Consider the following 26680-nt stretch of genomic DNA (forward strand, 5'->3'; position numbering starts at 1 on the left):
TTAAAGAATAAAAGATTATAGCTAATAGGGCTTCCCTGGCAGCGCAGTGGTTAAGAATCCGCCTGCCAAAGCAAGGGACACAGTTCGAGTCCTGGTCCGGGAAGATCCCACATGCCGCAGAGCAACTAAGCCCGTGCGCTACAACTACTGAGCCTGCGCTCTAGAGCCTGAGAGCCACAACTACTGAAGCCTGTGCGCCTAGAGCCCATGCTCCGCAACAAGAGAAGCCACCGCAATGAGAAGCCTGCGCACCACAACCAAGAGTAGCCCCCGCTCACCGCAACTAGAGAAAGCCTGCACGCAGCAGCGAAGACCCAATGCAGCGGGGAAAAAAAAAAAAAAACGATTATCACTAATAAGCCAACAAAGGAGATAAAATAATGTAAAATATACACAGTTCAAAAGACACAAAAGAAGTTGGGGAGGGGGAATGAAACAAATAGGGGAAAAAAAAGGGAATAGTTTCAAACTTACCTATATAACTAATCACATTAAGTCTAATTGGTCAAAATATCTGAATTAAAAGACAAAGACTATCAGAGGAGATGAAAAAGCAAGAACTATATGCTGTCTATAAGAACTTCACTTTAAATATAGAGATAGAAATAGGTTAAAAGGAAAAGTATGTAAAATTATATACTAGTCTAACATTACTCAAAATAAAGATGAGGTGGCTATAATGATATCTGACTAAGTGGATTTCTGGCCAAAGAATATAACTAGAGTTAAAGAAATTCATTACATAATGAAAAAAGGGTCAATTCATCAAGAGGACATAAACAACTCAAAACATTTATAAATCTCATTACAGAGCTTCAAAATATATGAAGTAAAAACTAACAGAATTGAAGAGAAATAAATAAAACCATAATTATAGTTTAAGATTTCAATACTCCTGTCTCAACAACTGATAGAACAATTAGACAGAAAAATCAGTAAGGATATAAAAGACTTAAACAACACAGTCAACCAACATTGTACAGAAACAACTGGGTATGCATATGCAAATATATGAACTTTGATCCACACCTCATACCATATACAAAGACTAACTCAAAACACATTGTAGACCTAAATGTAAAACCTAAAATTATAAAGGTTGGACTGAAAAAAAGGAGAAAATCTTGTGAATGTGCATGAGGCAAAGAATACTTAGCTATGACACCAAAAGTACAATCCATAAAAGAACAAATTAATAAACTGAACTCAACAAAATTTAAAAGCTTTATTCTTCAAAAGACACTGCCAGGAGAATGAAAAGACAAACCACGGAAAGGGAGAAAAGTTTTGCTAAGCATATATCTGGTAAAGGATTTATATCTAGAACATATAAAGAATCTCAAAACAATAATAAGAACAACTATTCAATTTACAAAAATGGATAGATTTGAACAAAAATTTCACTAAATAAGATATAGGAATCGCAAAAGCTCAACATCATTATTCATCAGATAAATCAATTTAAAAGCATAAAGAGAACCTACTAGAAAAAATAAAATTGAAAAAACTGACCATATCAAGTGTTGACAAGGATGTGGAAGAGCTGGAACTCTCAGACACTGCTGGTTGGTATATAAAATGATGCTACCACACTGAAAATGGTTTGGCAGGAACTGAAGAAAGTAAATCTACACCTACCATATGGTCCACCCATTCTACTCCTAGGGGTTGACAGTGACAGAACATGTCCTATCAAAGACTTGTACACAAAAGCTGATGGAAACTTTATTTTTAATAACCCCAAACTGGAAACAACCCACATGTCCATCAACAGTCAACTTGATAAACGAATTGTGGCATATCCACTCAATGGATTCCTACTCAGAAATAAAAGAAATGAAACATTGATACACGCAACAACAAGGATACTCGACAATTATGCTGAATGAAAGGAGTTTGATGTTTTCTTTTAAAAAAGAGTACACACTATATGTTAACACTTTACAAAATGTAAACAAATGTACAGTTAGAAACTGGGGATTGGGGGAAAGATGGAGAGGGGCAGGAGGGAGGGATATGGTTTACACAGGAACACAAGAAAACTTTGGGTTCACGATCTTGATTATGCTGACTATTTTACAAGTATACACATGTCAAAAAATGTATCAAACTGGGTATTTTAAATATTTAGTTTACTGTATAGCAATTGCCCTTCAATAAAGATGTTAAATTAAAAAGAAAAATCTGACTCAATGCCACGAAGCTAGCAAAAGGGAAGAGTGGGATTCGAACCCAGGCAGCCTGTGTCCAGAGCCGGTTCCCACACCTACTGGTCCACACTGTGGAGGGGAATCCCACGTGTCTCCTGGAGCTAGCTTATCCTCCTGCTTGATGTTAGGTAGCTAAGCCCCGCTCTGGCTGTGCTCACTCCCAGGTAAACTCCCTGGGGCATTTCACAATTGATTTACTTTTCCTTTGAGGGTTTTCAGAAGCCCTCTGACCCCAGAGAAATGCCTCTCCTGGGTCTTCAAGTTCCGCCGGCACAAGCATGCCCTCCAGGACCCGGCAAGGCTCTGAGACCAGAAGCTGGACGACACTAGCTATGGCCTGACCACCCCGGCACCCTCTGGTCTCTTTTGTAAAGGAGGAGGCTAGGCCAATTTTCAGAAGCAGAAATTTTGGCATCATGTAAACAGAGCAGCAATCATTCTCCCTCCCTCTCTCTCTCTCTCTCTCTTTCTCTGCACATAATTAAAACTAATCCCCACGGGCTTCCTCGGTGGTGCAGTGGTTAAGAATCCACCTGACAATGCAGGAGACACGGGTTCGAGCCCTGGTCTGGGAAGATCCCACATGCCACGGGGCAACTAAGTCCGTGAGCCACAACTACTGAGCCCGCATGCCTAGAGCCCGTGCTCCACAGCAAGAGAAGCCACCGCAATGAGAAGCCCGCACACCGCAACGAAGAGTAGCCCCTGCTCGCCACAACTAGAGGAAGCCCGCGTGCAGCAACGAAGACCCAACGCAGCCATAAATAAATAAATAAATAAATAAAACAAAAAAACCCACTAATCCTCACGATTTCCACATCTTAGGAAAAATACTTAAAATGTCATCTTTTGTCATTAACATTTAGTTAACAATGAACCTTTCACTAGGAGGATTTTGTTAGAAATAGAGAACATTAATACAACCTGTGAGAAAATTTAATTTCACATTTGGAAGTGGTGTACTGACCACACAAGGTCCTCCTGTGTGTAGATGGGGCCAGTATTTCTTCAAGCACACCCCACTTCTCCACATCACTCCTCCTCACCTTTGTTGGGTGTCTCCTGAGCCCAACAGGTCCAAATGCACCTCAAAATGCCACAGGCGGGGAGATAAGCAATGACACACAACCTGCTACAGGTGAGGGCTCCTTCTCAACGTGGCCGATCAGGAGTCCTCTGGTTCCTTAGGTCTGAGTGATGTCAGGGATTCCTTCTGGCCTTTCACATCTAGGGCTTTAGGTTCAGAGACCAGGCTCTGAATTGTTCTTCTGACTTGTCAACAAAACATATTTTGAAGACTGGGAGGAGGATCTGCTTCCTCTCCCCTCCCCTCCCCCCGGCTGTTTATTTCTAAGTAATTACTAGAGTTCAAAGTCTGCCAAGTCACCTTCTATAGTCACACCATCCTGATGGAGGACAAAGCCACACCTGCATCCTAAGGTAAAGCAGCCAATATCCAGGTCCTACACACAGAGGTGTAAGAGGATGGAGGCTGATGCAAAAGCAAAACCAAAACCAGGCTGATGGGCTAAGTCCAGGGCAAATACCAGCTTGCAGCTTTGGTATTTTTTCCCCTATGACCTCCTAAACTTCCATGTGTGGAGCTCCTTTCACAGCCTAGCTAAAAAGAGCTGCTAGATGGGGTGGGAAAGAGCTGGCTGGGGAAGGCTGCAGCCTTGGCAACATCACAGAAACTTCTTTGGTGATGGAAGAGGCTCTAATAATATCATGAAATCAAAGCACCGCAGACACAAGAAGAAAAGGGAAAGACGAAAAATGTGTAATGGACGGGCGACACATGGTTTAAAGAAAATCCCCTCCAGCGTAAGTGTCTGAACCGCAGGCTAAAATGTACAGCTGAAAGAAGAGCAACTCCCAGTCATCCAGTGTTTTCAGGCCTGACCAGGTGCCAGCCACTGTCTGAGGCTCCTGGGGACACAGGGGGGCTCTCAACAAAGTCCCTGCTCTTGGGGGGAACCTCCATTCTAGAAGGAGGCAGATAAAATAAAGTTAGGGGCAGGGAGGGAGGTGAGGCTTGTTTTAGGCAGAGTGGTATGGAAAGTGTTTCACTGACAATGTGCTGAACTTAAATGACATGAAGGGGCAAGCCGAAGGCCACTGAGAAACTGAATATAAGGGTAGAGCTATTTGTGTTAAAAGACAAATATCAGTGCCTAAGAAAATAAAGAGGGAACGGACAAAACCTCAAAAGGTTGCCCAGGCAGACGCCGTTTTATTGCGCTTTGCTTTACTGCACTTCACATATGGCACTTTTTACAAATGGAAGGTCTGTGGCAGCCCTGCATCGAGCAAGTCTATTGGTACCATTTTCCCAATAGCATTTGCTCGCTTCATGTCTCTGGGCCACACTTTGCTAATTCTCACACTATTTCAAGCTTTTTCATCATCATCATATTTGTTATGGGGATCTGTGATCAGCGATCTCTGGTGTTACTACTACAACTCTCTGAAAGCTCAGGTGATAGTTAGCATTTTTGAGCAGTAAAGTATTTTTTAATTAAGGTATGTACATTAATTCTTTAGCAACAGCAACAACGCTATTGCACACTTAGTAGACTACAGTATAGTGTAAACATAACTTCTATGTACACTCGGAAACCAAAAATTCGTGACTCACTTTATTGGGATATTTGCTTTATTGCAGTGGTCTGGAACTGAACCTGCAATATCTCCGAGTTGGGCCTGTATTGATGTGTTTTCCCTACTTCACTGTTATTGCCTCTTAACTGAATGAGATTCTATCTAGATATCAGATGATCTACATCTGTACATTACTGAGTGGCCCACACACTTGGTTTCTTTAGTACAAAACCTGGAAAGAGGTTGTGATTTTCTTTTTTCTTTTCAGGTGCTCTAGGGACACTGACAAGATTTCCTGAACTTACACACTTAGCAGTTAATTCCAAACACTTGAGTCCAGGACACGCAAATGTGGGATCACTAACCACGTAAACACATGAATGATTTTGTATGTATAGCTTGGCAAAACAAACAATGAAACAGGTAAAGGGGAAACAATTACCTGGCTCTTTGAATCCAGGTAATTGTTCTGCTTTGTCGCTATAGTGGCTGTCAGACCTCATGCCACCCTACCTTACCTTTGGTGCTTATTTGGAAAACATGAATTGCTGGGCCTCAGATTTTGGACTCCATTGCTATTTTCCACTTAAAGGAACCAGGACTCTGTGGAGAAGACTCAATTCTTTGTTGGGGCAAAGAAATCAAAACCTGGGACTGGACCTAACCTAGTAAGAAACAAAGACACGAAGAGAGGACGCAGAAAGCTTGGGAGGGATTGTACCACCAATCCGAACTCAGTCACTGGTACAAGATGAACTGAGAAAGGCCCAGAGTCCATAAGATGCCCAAAGAGATAAACAGTATCAAGTATGGTTGAGAAAGGTCACAGCCTTGAAGACACACTAACTGAAGTCCAACTGCAAAACAACATAAACGTACAGCCTTCAGTGGATGAATACACACCCACTGAACCAGAAGGGTAGCTGGCAGAACGTAGGTTTGTATTTGTCATTCTGGAACCACCCACATAAGGGGACGAACTCAGAATCAGAGTTGATTCAGGAAGATTGGTTTTCAGGGACTGAATAGCTGGCAAAAAGAGACACCACTTCAGGACCTCTGAAGGGGATAACGGGATGGGGATATGGTTTTACAGGGGGCTGATTTGATTCAAGAACCAGAAAAGTTGAATGATTGTGAATATACCCTTAAGCCTCATGCACTGACTTCCCTTTGAGAATTTCAGCATAAACTCAGCATTTCCCTATCTTCTTCCTTGATGCTACCCAAAAGCAACAAGGTGAATCTGAGACAGTGTTCTTCTTATTTTTCTTTAATTTTTATTTTATATTGGAGCATTGTTGATTAACAATGTTGTGCTAGTTTCGGGTGTACAGCAAAGTGATTCAGTTATACATATACACGTATCTATTCTCTTTCAAATTCTTTTTTTACATTTAGGTTATTACAGAATATTGAGCAGAGTTCCCTGTGCTATACAGTAGGTCCTTGTTGGTTATCTATTGTAAATAGAGCCGTGTGTACAGGTCAATGGAGTTTCATTTCTAGCTCTATGACTCAGGTGAGCTATTGGTCATTTTACCTAACCTGAGGCTCTTCATTCTCTCATCTGAAAGCAGGGCGAACACCTACATCTCATGGGATCATGAGATCACGGTAGATGAAGCCTGCAAGGAACCCACCAGGTCCTGGAACACGGCAGGAAGTCAATGAACATCAATTCTCTCTCCCTAGTGTAACTGAGACGACTTCTGTCACTACTCACTGATCCACCTGGATGTTAGTGCGTACATATAAGAAAAATGAGGGGTACTGAAAGTATCTGACTCTATCATGCATCTGAATTTTTCTAGAAAAAGCTGCATAAGATTCTTAGTATTTCAACCCCAGTAAAGCCAAAACTCATCTTGTATAATGCATTCTTGAAGGAGCATTTCCCCACATGCCATCATTTCTTTTCTAACCATGTTCCACTATAAAATTTGAAAAGAATAGTTTTACTCAATCGGCTTGATGACCAGTACCTTTCTTGCTGCCCTGTCTTGTTGATTACACTTGTGAAGATGAAGCAGAGGCTGGCCTCAGAAAAATTAAAATTATATAGTTTCGAGACTTTAAGTATTTCTTTTCTTTTTTTTTTGGGTGGGGGGTTGGCCTCTTGGTGGGTGTCAAAAGACAGAACCACACCAAAGATCAGGAGAAGGAAGGATTTATTACTTGCAGCAAGTAAGGAGAGCAGCAGGGATCTTCCCAAAGCAGTGTATCCCAGAACAGCAAAGTCTGAGAGGTGTTAAGTATTTCTAAAACAAAAACTTTTAGTGACAAGATTTACATTCCTTAGGAATTATCTGGAATTTAGTATCAAAATAAACTTGCTAGTTGCAAGACATTCTATTAAAAGATCACCACTCACGCAGTTTCCATTGAGAATGCATGAGAACAGATTAAAAATGCTCCTGATCTCACGTAAACAGTCTGAAACACACGTCATCTTTGCTTACAGCCAAAAGTGTTAAACAAGAGAGAAGAATTAAAACAAAAAACCCGTGTTTCATATATTATGGAAACCTGAGGCCCAGTCTCTTCCTCTAACATAATCAGTTCTTCCAAGATCCATTCTTCCATAGGTCAAGCCCTCAAGATCTTAAAAATATAGAAAAGCTTACCTTTCAATCACTTAAAACCTTAGGTGGGAAAATACTCCTACATAAAGAAACTCAATGAAGAAGTACATCTTGTTTGTTTATTTTCCTCTTTCTCTTTTGCTACGTCTTTGCGAATGACCCCCTTTTCCCATGTCCTGTTGGGTTCTGCAGGAAGACTGGATTGTTACCGATCCTTCCAAGGGTACAGGAGAGGCTGATGTCATCTGAGAGGTGTTATAAACAAGGCAAGATTTCACTGTGCTTCAGCCAAGAAGAGGAAGGGTGGATGTGTTGAGTGAGAACCGTTCTCTCGGGCTCACATTTAGAGAGTCCCTTTCCAAGACTCAGGACACATTTTGAGAGGTGATGTCACCCTGAAGGTTCTGAGGGTACCTGGTTAGAGAGAGACTGAGCAGAAGGGATGATTCCACTTAATCTAGATAAACAAGTGGAAAGGGGACATACAGTAGACAAAACCAGTTACACAGCTACGTGCTTTGTGGCTTCTTCCTTCTGAACTTCACAGGCTCTCTAGGTTAACTCTGTTGTTGTTGTGCGTGGCCTGCGGGATCCTAGCTCTCTGACCAGGGATGGAACCCGCGCCCCCTGCAGTGGAAGCGCAGAGTCTTACCCACTGGAGCGCCAGGAAGTCCCTTTTTTTTTTCTATAGGTAAAATTTTTTTTAATAATCTATTCAACAGTGAATACATGTACAAAATGGAACATTTGATAGGTACCAAAGGGTGAAAAATGAAAAGAATGTGCCCTCCCTCCTTGCTCCCCCCGCCCCAAGGATAACCACATGTACTGGTTTACTCTGTCTTCCTCAGCTACATTCCAGACATTCACAAACACAATCACGTACTCCACACGCCCTGTGAAAACACTCCCTCATGGACAAAGAGAAGGCACAGACCCACGGATTCACACAGAGGAAGGTCTCCTTTTCAAACATAATTCCTTTATCTGTGAAGTTAAGGAACTGTTTCATTTCTAACATGAGAGACGTGTGGGCAAAAGATCCCACATGCCGCGGAGCAATTAGGCCCGTGCGCCACAACTACTGAGCCTGTGCTCTAGAGCCCGTGGGCCACAACTACTGAGCCCGCATGCCACAACTACTGAGCCTGCGTGCCACAAGTACTGAAGCCCACACGCCTAGAGCCCGTGCTCCGCAACAAGAGAAGCCACCGCAATGAGAAGCCCTCACACCGCAACGAAGAGTAGCCCCCGCTTGCCGCAACTAGAGAAAGCCCGCGCGCAGCAACGAAGATCCAATGCAGCCAAAAATAACTAACTAAATAAATAAATTTATAAAAAAAAAAGAGATCAACACAAACAAAGGAAGACTACTATGAAGACAGAATCTTGCCTTAATATTACATGCTGAGGATGCATTTTAATGTCTCCAGTCTTGTTTACCCCGTACCGGCAGAAACTGAGAACGACAGCACGGTTTCTTCGGGACGCCAGAATGGTTTTTTCTTTCAGAAATCAGGGCAACCTGTCGGAGGCTCCTCTGCATGAGATGACGGGTCATTCATACAGGACACTGAGGGTGCCATGTGCATAGCTCAGAAATGAGGGAATCTTCAGTATTGCTTCCCAAAAGATTAGTCTCTTAAGGGAGAGAAAACATGCACTTTTACCCCCTCCCCCCAAATATACGTGATATTCACAGAAATAAATATTGAGTTACAAAATGCTGCATAGCACATATAATGAGCTTAGCATAATGTCTGTCACGTGCTAAATAGTCATTGCTTATTATTATTATTGTTGTTGTTATTGTTATTACTACTACTACTACTACTATTAAAATTGCTGCTAAGGTAAAAGACTCAGAAGGAAGACAGTAAAAGGGCCCTCGAGTACATGGGCAGCAGGGAAACACTTGGCAAAAAGGTCTCTGAGGAAGCAATACGGAACATGATACTTGAAGAATAATTGGGCGTTCAGTAGGTAAATACGAGCACAGAACATCCCAGGCAGAGAAAGCAGCACTTATGGAGAGCTGAGGTAGGAAGCAGGCTGTATCTTTAATGGGAAGCAACCCAGCCTTGTCGTTCTGGGTTCATTCCCAGTGGCTCTCTACCAGGGCTCCCCAGTGTCAGCTCAGCTCTGATCTGGGTCACTGCCACGATCCTCCTGTCCCAGAGCATAGTGAGACTCTGGGACGCTCAGGACAGGGCTAGAGGGACAGAAAAACTCCCCTCCAAGCAGCTCATCTTACACGACGAAGACCCAAGTCTTTTATTATAGCATCAGAATCACTGTATCTTCAAAGACACTGCCAGGAACACAGGAGACACAGCCTGTGCCTCACATTTGCCAGGAGGGTGCACATGGAGCCCGTCCCCAGGCAAGGCAATTGTCTACTCCTATTTCCGCATGCCATTTCAGAGTTCAAGTTCAGCCATTTTGTCCCAAAGGAAAGGACTGAGGCTTGATAAGTCTTAACTCTGGACGACAGCTGTAATGAAATTCTGAAGAAAACGCAGATACCGTTTTTAAGAGAAATGCTATAAGCTTAGCCTTGGAACATGATTTTCCTACCTTCTGTACCTTGAGTGTTCTCAGTCTTACAGTTAGACCAAACACAGTATTCTACTGGAGAAAAACAAAGAAAGAAGGTTTTACCTAAGAAGATAACTATCACCCTGCTGGGTCTTTGCATGAAATTATGAGTAAGCTCGCAGATACTGGCTGTAAATATAACACACAACCAACAAAAAGCACAGTCTTAAACGATCCTTTACATGCCACTTTCTCTACCCTATTAAGATGCTCGTTGTTTCTGTGATTTATCTGATAATAAATTTTTGATGACTGGTAAGTCTCATAAAATTGCTCTGGCGCTGACTACGCTGATTAATACGTCCAAAGAATCGAAAGTGTCAGGAATTCATGTGTACGAATAAGTTACTGCCAAATATATATTAGCTATTCCATAAAATATAGAATAAAAAGGTTGATCTGGTAATTTTATCTTGTATCTATTTTCCTGTAACAATTTATATTCAGGGCCATCATCATCTTCCGTGGCCTTTACAAAAAAAAAATCAGTAAGGGAAATCCACGTGGGGGGCAAATTCAAGAATTATACTAAATTTGAAAAAAATAATGAATTGGTATAGACAATAAAACATGTTTCCCAGAGAAACAAAGGTTTTTTCCCCCAAATCTTTATGTTTGGGGTGGGTTTTTTTTTTCTCCTGCCCTCTGGATTTTTACTTTTAAATCTTAAATGATACTGCAGGTCTCAGGCATGACAGGCAATGAGCAGGTGAAGAACCAGTGGAAAAGTGTTCAAAAACTCCTGTGTTAGCTAACAGGCTTCCGAATGTATCGCTCTGGTCCACAGAGAAGGCTGGAGAAGGTAGCAAGGAGATGCTGTATCAGCTACTGCAGCCTTAAAACAAATTTGGTGTCTCTCTGGACTTTAAAATTGTTCCTATGCAGCTTATTTTATTTTTGTTTAATCAAATAAACAAGAGGGTTTTTCCATGGGAAAAAAAAAAGTTTCCCAGTAAAACAGAGGATTCAGGATTAGAAATCGGTGCTGAGACGACTCTTAGAGATGACCTAGTTTGAACCTCTTGCTTTTAAGATGGGGAAGCTGAGAGTAAGTATGATGAGGTCCTTTGCCATTGAGAGAACTGGGGCTGGGAACCACCTCTAAGGCTGGCGCTCTAAGGACAGACTTTGTTTTCCCCGTTCCTCACGGCTCCCGGCAGAGCCCATGACCGAGTCTCTACGCCACAGTGCGTCGTGGGAAACCACTCTCCACCTCTGATGTCTGTCTGCACGCTGGGGAAGCAAACCAGCTTTAGTTACACGAGAAGAGAAGTCAGCATCCCTTTCCTGGCACTCTCCATCTCTCCCAGTAAGACTCCAGAGATCTCCTGAGACAAGCTTGGAAAATGGAATAAAAGTCCTAAGGGCTCCAGATGTGGTGACTGGAAACCCCAAGATGGAAGAGGAAATTCCTGACTCCACACCTTACAGGGCAAAACATGCACAACTATGATGTAGGACCACAAAGTCGGAGAGGGAAGATTCCACACCTCCCAGTGGGGGTCCCAGGGCAAGAAGCCGCCAGGCGGCACAAAGGTCCCCCACGCTGCATCTTCCGGCCATAAGACTCTTGTGAAAGAAACACAGGGACGGGGTCCAACGGTGGGTGCGCTATGGACCTCTCCCCTCTTCAATTCTCTAGCTGACTACGACAAAGCAGGAGATTTTGTAAGGTGCCTTTCACTCCCAGGGGATCTTCAAATTCTAACCAGCTTCTGTTTTAACATAGTCCGTTCTTAAGGGATGATTAGAAATTAAAAACACTGACCCATCTGCCAAAAAAAGAGACTAACCTCTGTGTCCCTAAAATGGAACAATGGTGAATGTGCACTTTTTTAAGGAGCCTTTAAAAGTCTGAAAGCTAAACGCATAAGAAAGACATGGTGGAGGGACTGGGGACTAAACCAGTGGACTGAGCCTTCTAGAGTAATTTTAACACATTTACGAATAAACAGAATATGCCCCCCAGGTTGCGGGGGGCTATGGGAGAAGAGAGGAAAGACACGGTGATCTGAATGCACTGGGGTGACAATAGTGTTAGGGGCTGAATTTTCCCCCGAAAAATTCGTGTTGAAGTTCTAACCCCTGGTAACTCAGAATGTGACCATATCTGAAGATACTAGGGTCTTAATGGGGTAATCAAATTAAAGTGAGGTCATCAGGGTGGGCCCTAATCCAATATGACTGGTGTCCTTATAAAAAGGGGAAATTTGGACACAGAAAGAGACACTTCCAGGGATGATCATGTAAAGACACGGGGAGAACACGGCCATTTGTAATCCACGGAGAAAGGCCTGGAACAGATGCTTCCCCGACAGCCCTGAGAAAAAGCCAGCCTCTCTCACACCTTGATCTTGGAGTTCTAGAACTGTCAGATAATACATTTCTGCGGGGTGGCTTAAAAAACCAAAATTAGACAAAATCAGGTATCAGCAAGAGAAAAAAAAAAAGCAGGGCGCTTATTTTAGTAACCTCGCTAAGTAAAATAACCAAAACCTCAATAACAATTTATCTATTTTCTAAACAAACCCTAACTGGATGGAGAAAAAAGAAGTACGTACATGGTGAAGGTGATAAAACTGTATGGGTTCCAAATGAGACTATTTAAAAATTAACTATGATAGTGGAAAACAGTATTTTCTTGAGCCCAAACTTTTTACAACACACGTCTTAAAAAATACATATGAGATGATATACAAACACGACAGAACAAAATCTGGAGAGTTATTTCCTTAACGGTTGACGAATAAATTGGGCATCAATAAAGGCCAGTGGACACAAAACTCACATTTACCCTTTCTATCTAATAAAGTTGACTAAAACGCCTTTCGTAAGATTATGCATTCTAAACCAAAATATCTGACATTATAGGAGAACCTTTAATTGCCAAAAATTACAAAAAAACAAAAAACAAAACCTCCAACAATGCCTGATCAGAATAAGAGACCAGAGCTCAATAAAAAGCCAGCATGTAATAAAACGAGATATTACCGTGTAGAGAATAGAAATCAGACAGTTTCGTTTGATTATAAAGTGCCGCTTATTAATTTCTCTCGCAAATAAAAACAGCAAAGGCAGGCAATAACTCATCTTAGCTGGACAGAAAGCATCCAGCATTGAACTTGAAGACTGCTGGGAGTTAACAAAGGTTATCGATATGTAGGGCGGACCATGTCTTTGAGTAGGTCAATATTCAACAGTTCGATACGATTATTTCAAGTGAGTATCATCTAAAAATGGAACTCAAGATAGCTCTTTCAGAAGAGGCAGTAACCTGACACATTTCTTTTCTGGAGTGTAGATGGAGTCTGGACGACGTCTATTTTCCTCCTGTCAAGAGGGACCAATTATCTATATTCTATCTACCCTTAAATTGATACTGTAATGCATCATGCATTACATGATGTACAACACAGGCTGAATGCACGCTTCAGAGTCAACATACAAGGAAAGAGGAGATCAACAGTGGGGGGAAGAGAGACGTGACTGTCTTGCTCCTTAAAATCACATGTAAAAACCTCTTGCAGGGCGAGGCTCAGAGAAAACAACACTCTTTTCCCTTCGATGGAGCAGCTGTGTTTTTTCCCATTTGCCCACCTAAATTTATTCGCAACTTTTTTTTTTTTTTAGTACAAGGCCTACTTTTTTAAAAAATAAATTTATTTATTTATTCTTTTATTTACTTTTGGCTGTCTTGGGTCTTCGTCACTGCACGCGGGCTTTCTCTAGTTGCGGCGAGCGGGGGCTACTCTTCGTTGCGGTGCGCGGGCTTCTCACTGCGGTGACTTCTCTTGTTGTGGAGCACGGGCTCTAGGCACGCGGGCTCAGTAGTTGTGGCTCATGGGCTCTAGAGCGCAGGCTCAGCAGTTGTGGCGCACGGGCTTAGCTGCTCCGCGGCATGTGGGATCTTCCCGGACCAGGGCTCGAACCCGTGTCCCCTGCATTGGCAGGTGGATTCTTAACCACTGCGCTCCCAGGGAAGCCCTATTCGCAACTCTTTAATGATACCTGCCCTAGTCATGGAATAAAATGCAGAAAGACTGACAGAGCTCCAGCTCGCTGGTCAAACCTGATCTCACCCAGCACAGCGTGGTTGAGGCGTGACTACACTGGAGGACCAGGGAATGAATGTGCCCACGTGAGGGAGCCTCTCCCAAGTCTGCATCTGCATCTAAGGCACGTCAGAGTGAAGGACATTCCAGAATACGTGTAAGATGGGGTTTCCTGGAGGCCTTCAGGAATCCCAGCTTAGCCTCCTGAAGCTGGTTTTCAATCCCTGGCAGAGTTTACCTTTGACCTTTATAGGTTTAGGGGGTGGAAGTTCCCTACTGCCACCCTCCCAGACTCCAGGTACACTGGAAATGTCAAATGGGAAGCACCGCCCACTTAAAAAACTGAACTGTTTTGAATGAGCTAACAAACTATAGGAAAGCAAAGCTTCAAAAGGCATGTAAAAACTTTATGTATTGAAGACATGATGAACATGCACTAAGAAAAAGGAAAAATACTAATGACCTCTGAAGTCTAGCTGAATAACAGTGCTAAACAAGTAGAAAGCGGAAACGAAAAACTCCTTTTAATTGTAAATTACATTAAGCAATCTATCAAGAAATTTGGAAGAGAGAACTGTTATGCACTCTTCCTCAAATAGTCTGTTTTCCTCTAGTTCCCTTAAGAGGGGAAGGATTAATTTACCAGGGCAATTAATGGCTCATGGCCACATAAAGAAAACAGATGAGGGACCAAGTCAAAGATCAATGTTGATATTATGTCCATTCCTGACTTACATCTATTCAGTGGAATTAACATTCGTCAACTCCTTATGCTGGTAACATACTATCTGGAGAAAAAGGAATGCTATGTAAGTTTTATCATTTAAAGTGAACATGAAATGAGGGGTATGACACAATACTACCTGAAATACAACATATTTTATGGGTTTCCCTTTTCTCTTTGATATTTCTTAGCAAGGTTCGTTAAATGCAGCACATTTGTATGCAAATAGGTGCAGAGATGTCAAAAGTTTGAATCATATTTTGTATTATGGAGGAAATGTGAGAATACATTCATTAACTTAAAGAAAGAACCGCAATATACATATGTAGCATCTATAAAGGAAATATAAATTACCAGGAGCACAGTACACAGTCAACTTTTAAAAATAAAAACAATCTTTATGTCAAAAGCTTTAGGAAAAATTGGTTCTTCTTTTTCATGTCTACTGTAAAGAAATACTGTGTTTCTCTGGCTTACCTGGAGCTATTTTCAGATACAGTAATGAAAGAGAAAAGTCTTTGTCGTCTTGCACACCTATTGTCACTATGTAAAAAATTCACTAACTGCTAGCAAGGTCCTGGCAGATTAACCTGCTCCTGCAGCCTTCTGTGATATTATAAAACCATGCTCATTCCGTGCATTCATTTATACTTCACCAGAAAGATAAAAAGGTTTTAAAGAGTTTTGTTAGACAGGATTTCCTTCTGCAAAGGGCTGTCTTACATAAATGGGATCACCTACTAAGTTGGAAATTCTTTAGCCTTTTGGTAGACCAGATATATCTGTTATTTAAGGATCTTCTGAGACAGCAGCCACTAGGGGATATAGTAGTTGTTTAATAAAGCCCATGTATGCCCATTCCAGCCTCTACTAGGTTTGCCCATACCGCAGAAAACAAGAAAACATCACTTCGTTTTAATTCTACAAGTAAAACAGCCTGAGAAACCATATGCAGCAGAATCAAAGCACTTATTCCTCCTTACAAGCTAGCTAAACAGGATGATTTATTTTGTTAGACTTCCAGGCAGGAGAAATTGCTAGCATTTTCCCCATCAGTGCTCACCATTCACCAAACACTGCTTAGTTAAAATGTTTCCGTTAAGTAATATTAATAAAAGTACAAACATCTTCATTTAAGACTAAACAACGAAACAGAAAAGCAAGTGAGCGTGGCACCTTTCTCTGGTGTGCAAAGCAAGTCACAAGACAGGAAAAATGATGGGGGAGCACCTTTTGCGTTATGCCAGGCTGGAGACGAGGCTTTAGGACTGCCATGCCTTACAAATTGCAGCCTTCACGAGGAAGCCTGTTTTCCAAATGTCGCTTTCAACCGACACATTTTCAGCTTAACATTTGTCAAACCTCTTCTTTTGTTAAGAGTTAGCGTGTCAGTTTTTAAAACGGCTTGCGGTTTCTATCCACCTTCCTTGATGGAAATGTGAAAAGTGCGAGTTACTCCCTTTCACAAAGAATCTTGTCAAGGATCCTGATTCCAATCTGACTTCTCCCGGGGACAAAAAAAAAAAAAAAAAAAAAAAAAAAAATCTGCCTTCTGGAAACTTAACAAGCGGTGACTCTCCCATCATAATTCTGCCTGGAAGAAGTTACTCAACAACAGCCCGAAAACGCTAACGCACCTGTAGGGTTTGCTCCTCAACATCCAGACGGAGCAAATTATTTTAACAGAGGGAATAAGTGACAATGAGCGGGCAAAGCAATGACACCAGCCAGTATGTTCCCTTTGCTGAAAGTACGATAAATGAACAAAGAGCAACCTCCATCTGAGGAATGATGAGGGCGTGATGAATGCCCCAAATGTACTCAAAAGAACAATCTCCTGAAGAATCACACCTTGGCATCCTCCCAGCCACACCTGCCCACATCCCCTCCTGCTTCATCTTCATCAGCTTAAATCACTGCCAAGTATTTTAATTCTTCCTAAACACCAACTTCCCTGTTTTGTTTCAAACATCCACGTCTCCTCCTGGAGTCCGTTAGAATCTGGAAATCGTATCATCCATCTTCCCTGCCTGTCGCTGCTCGAGACTTGGAAGGCCTCTCAGGATGTGCTTAGAACAGGAAGGTCACCTTGAACTTCAACCATGGACATGAAGGGATATAAAATGTGCTGGTGAGTTCTCAATGCTCTCATTTAGGTAATGGGTCGATTGGTAAAAAGGAAAAAAGAGGAAGGAGATTCACTGGTATTTTAAGTGCCAGAATAAAAATTTAAAATATGCTTTTATGGGCTTCCCTGGTGGCGCAGTGCTTAAGAGTCCGCCTGCCAATGCAGGGGACACAGGTTCAAGCCCTGGTCCGGGAAGATTCCACATGCTGCGGAGCAACTAAACCCGTGTGCCACAGCTACTGAGCCTGCACTCTAGAGCCTGCGAGCCACAACTACTGAGCCTGTGTGCCACAACTACTGAAGCCCACACGCCTGGAGCCCATGCTCCACAACAAGAGAAGCCACTGCAATGAGAAGCCCACGCACAGCAACGAAGACCCAACACAGCCAAAAACAAACAAATAAATAAATAAATTTCTAAAAAATAAATAAATAAAATAAAATATGCTTTTATGACAGGCTAAAGATCAATATTAAAAAAAGGATTTTTTCATTGGAAGGGATGTACGTGACTGATATAAAAAGAGACAAGGAAGTGAAGATTAGAAACCACAGGTTTCAGAATAAAGGATCTAAGACTGAGGTACTGATTGAGACATATGCCTTGTTTAAAAAAATACAGGTGTAACGAATTAATTGCCTCCTTGCAAGTCCTGACGTGTACAGCTTTACAAAAGTAGCCAAATATCTGCTAATTAGAGTTTTTTTTTTTTTTCAGAGAGTTGAGAAGGATACTAAAAGTCCTCTAATTATGAAGTGGCTGCTTAAAAAAATGAAAGAATTAAGTTGGGTTCTAGTTACATGAGGATATACTAACATATACCTATTCATGTAAAAGAGGACCTTAAATTTAAAACATCAGTGAAACATAGTGGTGCCATTTTTGTACAAGCATCTTTTTAAAAAGACTAAGAGCTTGAGGCAGTGTCTTACTTAGTCCACAGTCCATGTTTCTGGCTGGTATGTTTGATCCAGGAATGAAGGGAACTACTTCATTGGGAGAACAGGAGGGCAGAAAGCTGGGATACAGGAAGTGGTTAACATTCTTCTTTCCCAAGGAGGAGAGAAGGGGAAAACTCTAAGGGAATTCACTTTAAGGGAGGTCCCTGCCCCCAGGAGTTTAATGTCAAGTGCATTCTCCCAGCAGAGGCTCACACAGACTCTTCTAAAAGCAGCGAACAGAGTACTGATTGGTCCCCCTAGAAAGGGGACAATGGCTCTCCCGTGCTTGTTTAAGCTTTCTAATGTTGATTTAACTGGACAAAAGATAACTCTCCACGAGGAAAACAAACACATAAAAAATAAGCTAATAGGCAAACTGCTTACTCTGATCCTTAAATATAAGATGCTAATAAAACAGACAAGAATATATACATCAAATATGTCACAGATTAAAATGTGTCCCAGATTCCCTTTCAAATAACTTACCAATAAACTCAGTCAATGCAACACACCACTCACTCATCCAGAATCCTAACGATGTTCAAATAAACGGCAATAGTTTGGAACAGCATATAACGGTGATTAATAGCCTAATGACTCAAAGGTAATACAAAATCCATACATTCACAATGTAATCTTTTCAAATGAAATTAAAATGAGAAGCACTTTCATACGCAGTGTATTCTAATTCTCTGTAAATTCTAAATTAGTGTATGGTAAATTAAAAAACTGTTAACCAGAAAAAACAACAGAGCATTTCCCCCAATTCTAGAATAACAGGAGCTTATTTATTTTTCTGTAGGTATCGTATACAATGGTTTTCTAAAAGCATACCCTATAAACCAAGCTCTACATAACCCCCCATTTACTAACGAAAAATTAGAGTCTATCTAAAGCCAATGCTAGCAACGATTAACAATTTAAGAGAAACCAGATGAACGATAAACTTCATTTGCAACTATATTTTCACACATTTTCATAATTAAACAAATTTTCAAGGCAGAGCTATGTTCATTCTTTTAAAAAAAACTATGTATCTATAATAATTGCACGTATCTATGCGGTTCATGACACAATAACACATAGCCTTATACATCTCTCATTTTACTCTTAAGTAAGTCTTACGACATATGCTAAATATTAAGGTATCAAAAAAAAATGTTAAGGTATCATCTTCGAAGAAATCTAAACCATGCTTTACGCTGCATTCGCATAGGAGGATATGCCATCATTTTGGCAATTTTAGTCTATTTCCCCTGAACACCATTCTTCTTCCACAGCTCATCTTCTCTGTGATTCTGTCAGATGGAAATATACCATGAGGGGTCCCAGATGTGTAACCAGGAGCATGGCATACGGGGACATGTGCTACCAGAGCCACAGCTGGCCACTCACAGGCAAGGACTGTGCCCCGTCAGTTAAGTCTGACCCACTGTCCCAACACAGATTCCGAGAGAGCTGTGCTGAGTTTGCGGGGGGAGCGTATTTCTGGTACCAAAAAATGGGAGACTCCAAACTGAATGGAACTTTTAATGATCTCCTAGGTCTTCTCTAAGAGCTGGGATATTAAATTCTCAAAAGTTGGTACCAGACACAGGAACAGATTAAACCTGACTACGAACTGTTTCAAGTCATTTGCATTTGCTTAAAACTAGCGGTGACGGGATTTCGGTGTTAGGGGTCACTGAAGCATTGAGAGAAATGCTCACTTCAATTTGGGCTTGGGGAGTGGATGAGGGGGAAATAAGGACAGAAGATTAATAGTAACAACAGAGTAGGTGGGGGTGGTAGAATTCCTTCCAATCCGGACAAACTGAGGAAGAAAGAGGTGGGAGTAGTTTGGTTTTAAGGCTGGGTCCCCGCAGGTGCCCTTGACCAGAGGGGAGGACTTGAGAGATTTTGATGCTATGACTTAAGCTAGCTGATTCCTCCTCCTTCTCTTCTGCCTTACCTCTTCTCTTAGAGAGATTAGTATCTCACTAGAGTAAAAGCTTCTGAAGAATAGGATGATGCTTTCTTCGTATTCCCTACTGATTTTATAAAGAAACCACTTAACAATTTTGTTCATAACATCTGTTATTCTTTACATTCAAAGGAGAAAAAAGTATGTTCTGATCTTCATGTATTTGGTGAATCTCCTTAGTGCCAATGCATAGTCAGCCAATTTAATACCTTAAAAGATTTCTAAACAAAATTGGTATAAATTCCCTTTGAAAATATCAATTAAAAATAATCTATAAATAACAGACAATTACATGTGGTTATTAATAAAAAAATTTTAAAATGCTCTGAGCTCGGGGCCACCAATGACAAGATCACACGATAGGTTTTTAAAAATGGCATAATTATGAATACTGTAAAACCAGTCTATTTCAGAAAATCATAGTTTTACTTACTATTTGTACGTCTCAGAGCGGATGTATTCAAACACATGGGACACACCAAGCTGGAATTGGTCAGCAATGGGGGTAACCCAGGGATTGTTCTCTGCTTTGAATATCTGCTTCTGACCAGTTAAATCCAAGTTTCCTAAAAAGAAGGAGGGGGAAGAAAAAAAAAAAAAGGTGAAGGTCATCCAACCAACAGAAATCAAATCTAAGAAGTAATTACTGCCCAGTAACCATAGCACAACCATAAGCATTTTTTGAGTCATTTGATTTCTTTTAAAAAGTTTTACCCCGAGTCATCACTGATATACATGCCATGTCAGTGATTGTACACTAGCCTAAGAAATTAAGAAGGAAGGAAGGAAGGGAGGGAGGGATGGAGCAGAGAGGGAGTAGAGGAAAGAGGTAAGAAGGAAGTAAACTTGGAATTCTTGCAAATGAAGCATTTGCTTCATTTTTCCAAGTGTTTGCTACAGAGACAACAATGGCCCTCCAAGATGGAGAGAACCATTAAAAAGCAGAACCTCCCCAAATTCCATCTTGACAGCGTGCATCACCACTTGTCCAATCTGATCTAAACCTGACCCATGTGGAACCCAGAAAAATGGTACAGATGAACCGGTTTGCAGGGCAGAAACAGGCAAAGATGTAGAGAACAAATGTATGGACACCAAGGCGGGAAAGTGGCGGGGGTGGGGCGGTGGTGGTGGTGTGATGAATTGGGAGATTGGGATTGACATGTATACACTGATGTGTATAAAATGGATAACTAATAAGAACCTGCTGTATAAAAAAATAAATAAAATTAAATTCAAAAAATAAAACAAAATAAAATAAACCTGAACCAATCAACACCACTTTTCATCAAAGCAGGACACGAGTGAAGAAAGATACGAATACTGCCCAAGTAGAATTATTATTGCCTCATTCGGGTACCATAAGCACACCTCAGAATCAGCACTAAATGAGTCTCATCAACATGGTGAGGGTAAAAACGCACACGTGTACAGCCCTTACCAGTTGACAAATTACCTGTAAAAAGCATTTCCTCCTTTGATTCTCCAACAATCCCTAAGGTCAGTAATTGACATCGCTTTATAGACAAAGAAATGGAAACTTGGGGGGAAATTAAGTAATATGTCCAAGATCAGAAAATGTCAGAGTGGGGATTTGAATCTAAGCCTTCTGACTCCAAATCTCTTATTTTTTCCTACAATGTTTGGTGAAGCTATCAGGTTACATGTCAACCTAGATCAACCAAGGATGAGTAAATGAAGGCAGCCAGCATCTGGGTACCACCTGTTGATGGATGGATCAGTCAACTCTCTCTATATATGTTTTTCTGTTTGGTATATTTAAAAATGGAAAAGGCAGCGTGAGAAAGAGCTTCCTAGAACCTGCTTGCCTATGAAAGACACAGGACAGACGTTACACAGCAGAGCTGTATGTGGTTTACTTGGCAGACTCACTGAAATCCTTTCCCTAAAAGTCCTATGGAAGAAGTCCATTTGCAGACCCCTGGTCTACAGTCCAAGGTTTTTTGAGCAAAGACACCAAGCAATTATTCTTCCCAGGACACAACCAAAGTGCCATATCTGTCCTGTTCTCAGGCTCTACGGCCAATATTGTCATAAATGAGAACTTCAGGATAAGGAAAACATATTCTAGGATGCAAGCATTGCACAAAGCACATCAATTTCCTAGCTAATCTGAGCTTTGGAAATGAAAAGATAATGTTTACTAGGATGATGTAGTATTTCTTCTTAAAACAAAAGAATCGATACCTTGAATCTGTCTTCTTTTTGTTATACGGGCAGACCTTGTTTTATCACGCTTCACTTTATTGTGGTTTGCAGATATTGCATTTTTTATAAAGTGAAGATTTGTGGCAACCCGATGTCCAACAAGTCTGCCGGTACCATTTTTCCAACATCATTTGCTTACTTTGTGTCTCTGTGTCACATTTTGGTAATTCTTGCAATATCCTTTTCATTATTATTATATATGTTATAGTGATCTGTGGTCAGTGATCTTTGATGTTACTACTACAAGTCACTGAAGGCTCAGATGATGGTTAGCATTTTTAAGCAATAAATTATTTTTTAATTAAAGTATGTACATTGTTATTTTAGACATAATGCTACTGCACATTTAACAGACTACAGTATAGTGTAAACATAATTTTTATATGTACTGGGAAACCAACAAACTGGTGTGAACGCCTTTATTGTGATATTTGCTTTATTGCGGTGGTCTGAAATCCAAACTACAATAATCTCTGAGGTGTGCCTCTATGAACTTGCAACTATTCAGAATAATGGAGAAAGAAAAGACCAATATAAAAGTGATTACCATTTCATAAAATGCTTCTAAAGACAGCAGATATTACTAAATATTAAGAGCAAGTAATTCATCATGATCTTTCCAAAGCTACTTAGAATCTGCTGGTGGTTAAGTACAAAAATAAGCAGATACATTTCTCTCCAAGATTATCAATATTGTCAATTTCCTCATCTTAATGGTTAAACATCATTAGTCAGATATTAAATCACTTGAGAAATTAATGAGCTTTATTCTCTCAACCATGAGTCAGAAAACTGCTTGGGATAAATGGAAATCCAAACGTCGCACATATTCGGTTTAGCTGAGTAGTATCCTACCAGGGTGTAACCTTGTTGGCAATGGACTGCCATTTATATATTTTGTTTTTATCTTTACTTGGAGAAAGGAAGGGGTTTTCAGCTTCCCGAGAATCAAACTGATCGCCTGGTTAAATTTCACTGTAATTCTCATTTCCTCTATACTCTATGTCCTCTTGTCCGTATCACTGTCTCATTACTTCTTCTCCAATTTCCACATTTCCTAAAAATGAACGTAATAGAAATTTCTGGAAAAAGTCTTCTATTTAAAACAAGTCTGTATTTCTGAACTGTCCTGTCTTAAACACAGAGTGTGTGATGCTGTCCCCTGTTCTTAGGGAGCATGGTCACTGAGGGACTGCCTGAGCTACCAGGTGACAGTAACCACGGGGTAAGCAATTCACTAAAAAGCTGGGGGCGGAGGCACTAGGGGTAAAAGCGTCTCTCTTAAAACATTCACCTCGTAGACAACCTACGCTTACACAGTATCATCTTCCAGCCTCCGGGCCCTGCCCACTGACATCAGCATGGAATCAACTACGAAAAGAAATAATACATGAGACCTTTGGAAAAAAGATATGGTTTCCAAAAAAAGCCCTGGAAACCATGTATTACATAAGGAAGTGAACCAATTCCTAAGCAAAGGGGATCTCCCTGATAAAGGCGGTTCTGATCTAAATCTCTTTCCTCCTCATCCCCTCCCCCCCAAACTGGTTATTCTAATGAAAAATCCGGTCTAAATTTCCAGTGGGTAGAGTTGTATCTGTTGAACAAGCTTCCAGGGCTCCCTGTCGTTCACATATTACCACGAATTTACTCAACTGGATTGTTTTCCTTTTAACCTCTGGTTCAGATGCGTATCACAGGAATATGATTTTTTTTTTTTTTTTTTAACTCTGGGGAAGAAGGGTGGGAAGGGGAGGGGAGGTGGTTACGTTTGGAGCACAGATGATTTCTCAGCACGCTGCATTTTCAGGGCTCTGGGTCAATCTGAGAGCAACGTGGACTAGGGAAAGGGTCTAGGAAGGACCTCAAAGACAAGCCTCAGCTATTCCAGGTTTGCCTGGGGACAGTGAGAAGAAGACGACCCTCTCTTCTTTCCCAGGCGGCACCACCAGCTTCCTCCCACCCAGGTCCAAGCTTTGCCCACTACTCCAAAAGTACAGACATTATGAGCAGGTTTGAACGGATTATCCTTGAGATTTACATACAGGCGCAGAAAGGAAGAGCCGGCGTGCTCCTACCAACAGCCTACAAACCCACTTTGGAACGTACACGGCCTCTCGCTCACTTAGTAACAGCCTCTGACTAAGCCGGCGGTCTTGTTAGCGGTAATCCTCCGAGAATAACATGCTAAACTTCGATGCTCCCCGCTTGCCACACGTGCAGGACAGACCTGGGGGAACAGTGTCAAGAAAGGTCAGCTATGTTCCCTGGGCCGTCTCGTCTGAAGCCTCTAAGCCCCCGGAGACCTGTCAGTGCCTAGCAACGTCTCTATTTAAGCACCGTCCATGGAGACAGCAGAGGCAGAGGGGAGTGCTAGTGACGGCCGCTAACCGGAGCGCGCAGGAAACACAGGAGGGGAGCTGGGCGCGTCCCCTTCGGGGCAAAGGGGTCTTCAGCTGATGTCTGGAAGTTGGGGTACGCACAAAGGACCAGAGGCTCTTCACGAGCAATTTCATTTCTATCACTTCCACCTCATCTGTACATCCCAGCTGAGGGAGGGGAGGGCGGAGGGAGGGGTTACCCTCCCCTCCCCCATTTATTTATTTTATTATCAAACAACCCTAAGTCAGAGTTAGTATCAGACAGACTTCAGATTCACAGGTGCTTCACAGAATACCAGAACTGGGAAGCCTAACAGAAAAGAACGATGGCGGGGGCGGGAACCAAACAGTAGCGTTGTGGTAGATGCTGTGCATTTTTTTTTTTTTTTTTTTTTTTAACAAAGCACCATGAAACCCATGCTTAATGCCCACAGCACACCTTAAAGCAGGCAACTATTACAGATGGCAGAGCTGGAAACCGCACAAGCCAAACCCAGCGCCGACTCTTCCCAGCTACAAGCAGGCTCGGGGCGACAGGATGTGCTGATTTTGTTCTCTGAGTTCATGTCACTGGTGGAGGACACGGTACCTGCTTCTGCGCAGCTGTGGCCCTCCCAGCCGGCTCTGTGTCTCTGGCTCTTTCACTTCGCTCTGAAGGCTGGCAATTTCAGAAGAGGGCTAAGACGACGCGTGGAGCTCGGCCATTATCCCGTGGGAAAAGCTGACACCTGCCCCCCGATGGGCTCAGCAACAGGTTACTCTGGCCTCAGCCGAGCCCCTCCGTCAGCCGTCCGAGGCGGGTTCCCTTTCCAGTAATAACATGCAGGAAGCATCTCAGCCCGTCAGTCAGGCTGCAGGAGCCCTAACTCGCCGCACGCTTCGCTGGCTCTAGTTAGGAGCCCGCGCCCACCTCCTTGATTAGAAGCCTGAACGGGCGCTCTGGTGCTGTTCTAACAAGGATCAGACGGCAGGATTAAGCACCGTGACAAAGAGGATCTAATAAGCTAGAAAGTGGAGCATCCGCGGACACGCTGGCTGACTCCCCGACACAGACTCCCTCCGCTCCCTCTCCAGTGGGGAGGCCCGGGCCACGCGGGGAGCCAGCCTGCGCCGTGATTAGTGGTGACCCTCTGCCCGGCGCTGCCCTGAAGATCATTTGTCACTCAGAGGCTGCTTCTGCAATTGCAAATTGGATTTTCCATTTTATTACCTGCAAAAGGACCACGTACGCTTCTTTCAAGAGCCTCAAGTACGGCTGCTTTGCCGTGCAACTGTTATTTTGTAAAGGCTACAATCGTGCAAAACTGTCATTCTCCTCGCTAGTTATACGTGTGATGGGATGCAACAGGCATTGTGGCCCCATTAAGAAGCAGGCGCTGGCTTTCACGTATGGAAATTGGTTGTTTTCATAATCATACTGATGATAAGAATTCTTCCTGAGTACTCAAAACCCGGAACCATGTGGCCAGTAACATCACTTATCGGATATTAAGCAATCGAGGCAATCTGGGCAAATTGTTCACGTCATCAAAGCATCGTTCCCTCCCTCCCTAATTCCAAAATACCACAGAACGCGTTTTAAATTAATTCACCCTAAAACCCAGGCTCTCTCACTCAGGAAAATCTAAGGCTACGGTCTAACAAGGTAAAACTAGCAAACCATGGTTGATTGGGTAGTCTATCATCAGTATACTGGATTTGCCCAAACCCAAGTAATTGATTCACTGTTGAAGGGGTCTAGATGGGACATTATGACAGCTGAAAGATCACCTCTGCTCTGCAGTGAATCCATACACAGAAGCTAACCACAAATGACTCCAACGCAAAATAAAAGCTACTTCTAGGGCCGCTCCAGATATAAAGAGATATCCTGCACATAAACCTCTAAGATTTTATTACTATGTAAGAGGCTACTAATTATAGAAGTGCATGATTATAGATGACAGCTGGAGATGGAAGGTTTCTACCTTTTTCACTTCTTTAGCAACATGCTTCACTGAATGGAAAATGATCATAAAGCTTATAAAATGATGCTCATATTGTAATAATAAATGTTTGCTGTAGTAAAACACTGGAAACAACCAGAATGTTCACCTATAGGTGAGAAGCAGAATAATGTATGCTACAGCCACCCAACGAAATGTTTCCACGTATTAAAATGAATGACATAGATTTGTATGTTTTGACCTAGAAAGAGAGCTACACTCTAATTCTTAAAAATTAAGGGTGTACTAAGTTTGCTATGATTTCATTATTGAAAAAATACA

General features: G+C 41.9%; 1 protein-coding gene across 3 annotated transcripts in view; it reads right to left on the reverse strand.

Moving 5' to 3' along the window:
* RSU1 (Ras suppressor protein 1) overlaps nucleotides 1–26680 on the reverse strand; it is a 193461-nt gene that overhangs the window by 69135 nt on the left and 97646 nt on the right. For all 3 annotated transcript variants that reach the window (XM_082452944.1, XM_082452945.1, XM_082452946.1), the window contains exon 8: nucleotides 20237–20369. In XM_082452944.1, coding sequence (XP_082309070.1) covers nucleotides 20237–20369 — 133 coding nt within the window. The remainder of the gene's footprint in view (nucleotides 1–20236; nucleotides 20370–26680) is intronic.

The sequence above is a fragment of the Balaenoptera physalus genome (assembly GCF_965194825.1).
Source record: "Balaenoptera physalus genome assembly, chromosome: 2".
Lineage (NCBI taxonomy): Eukaryota > Metazoa > Chordata > Mammalia > Artiodactyla > Balaenopteridae > Balaenoptera > Balaenoptera physalus.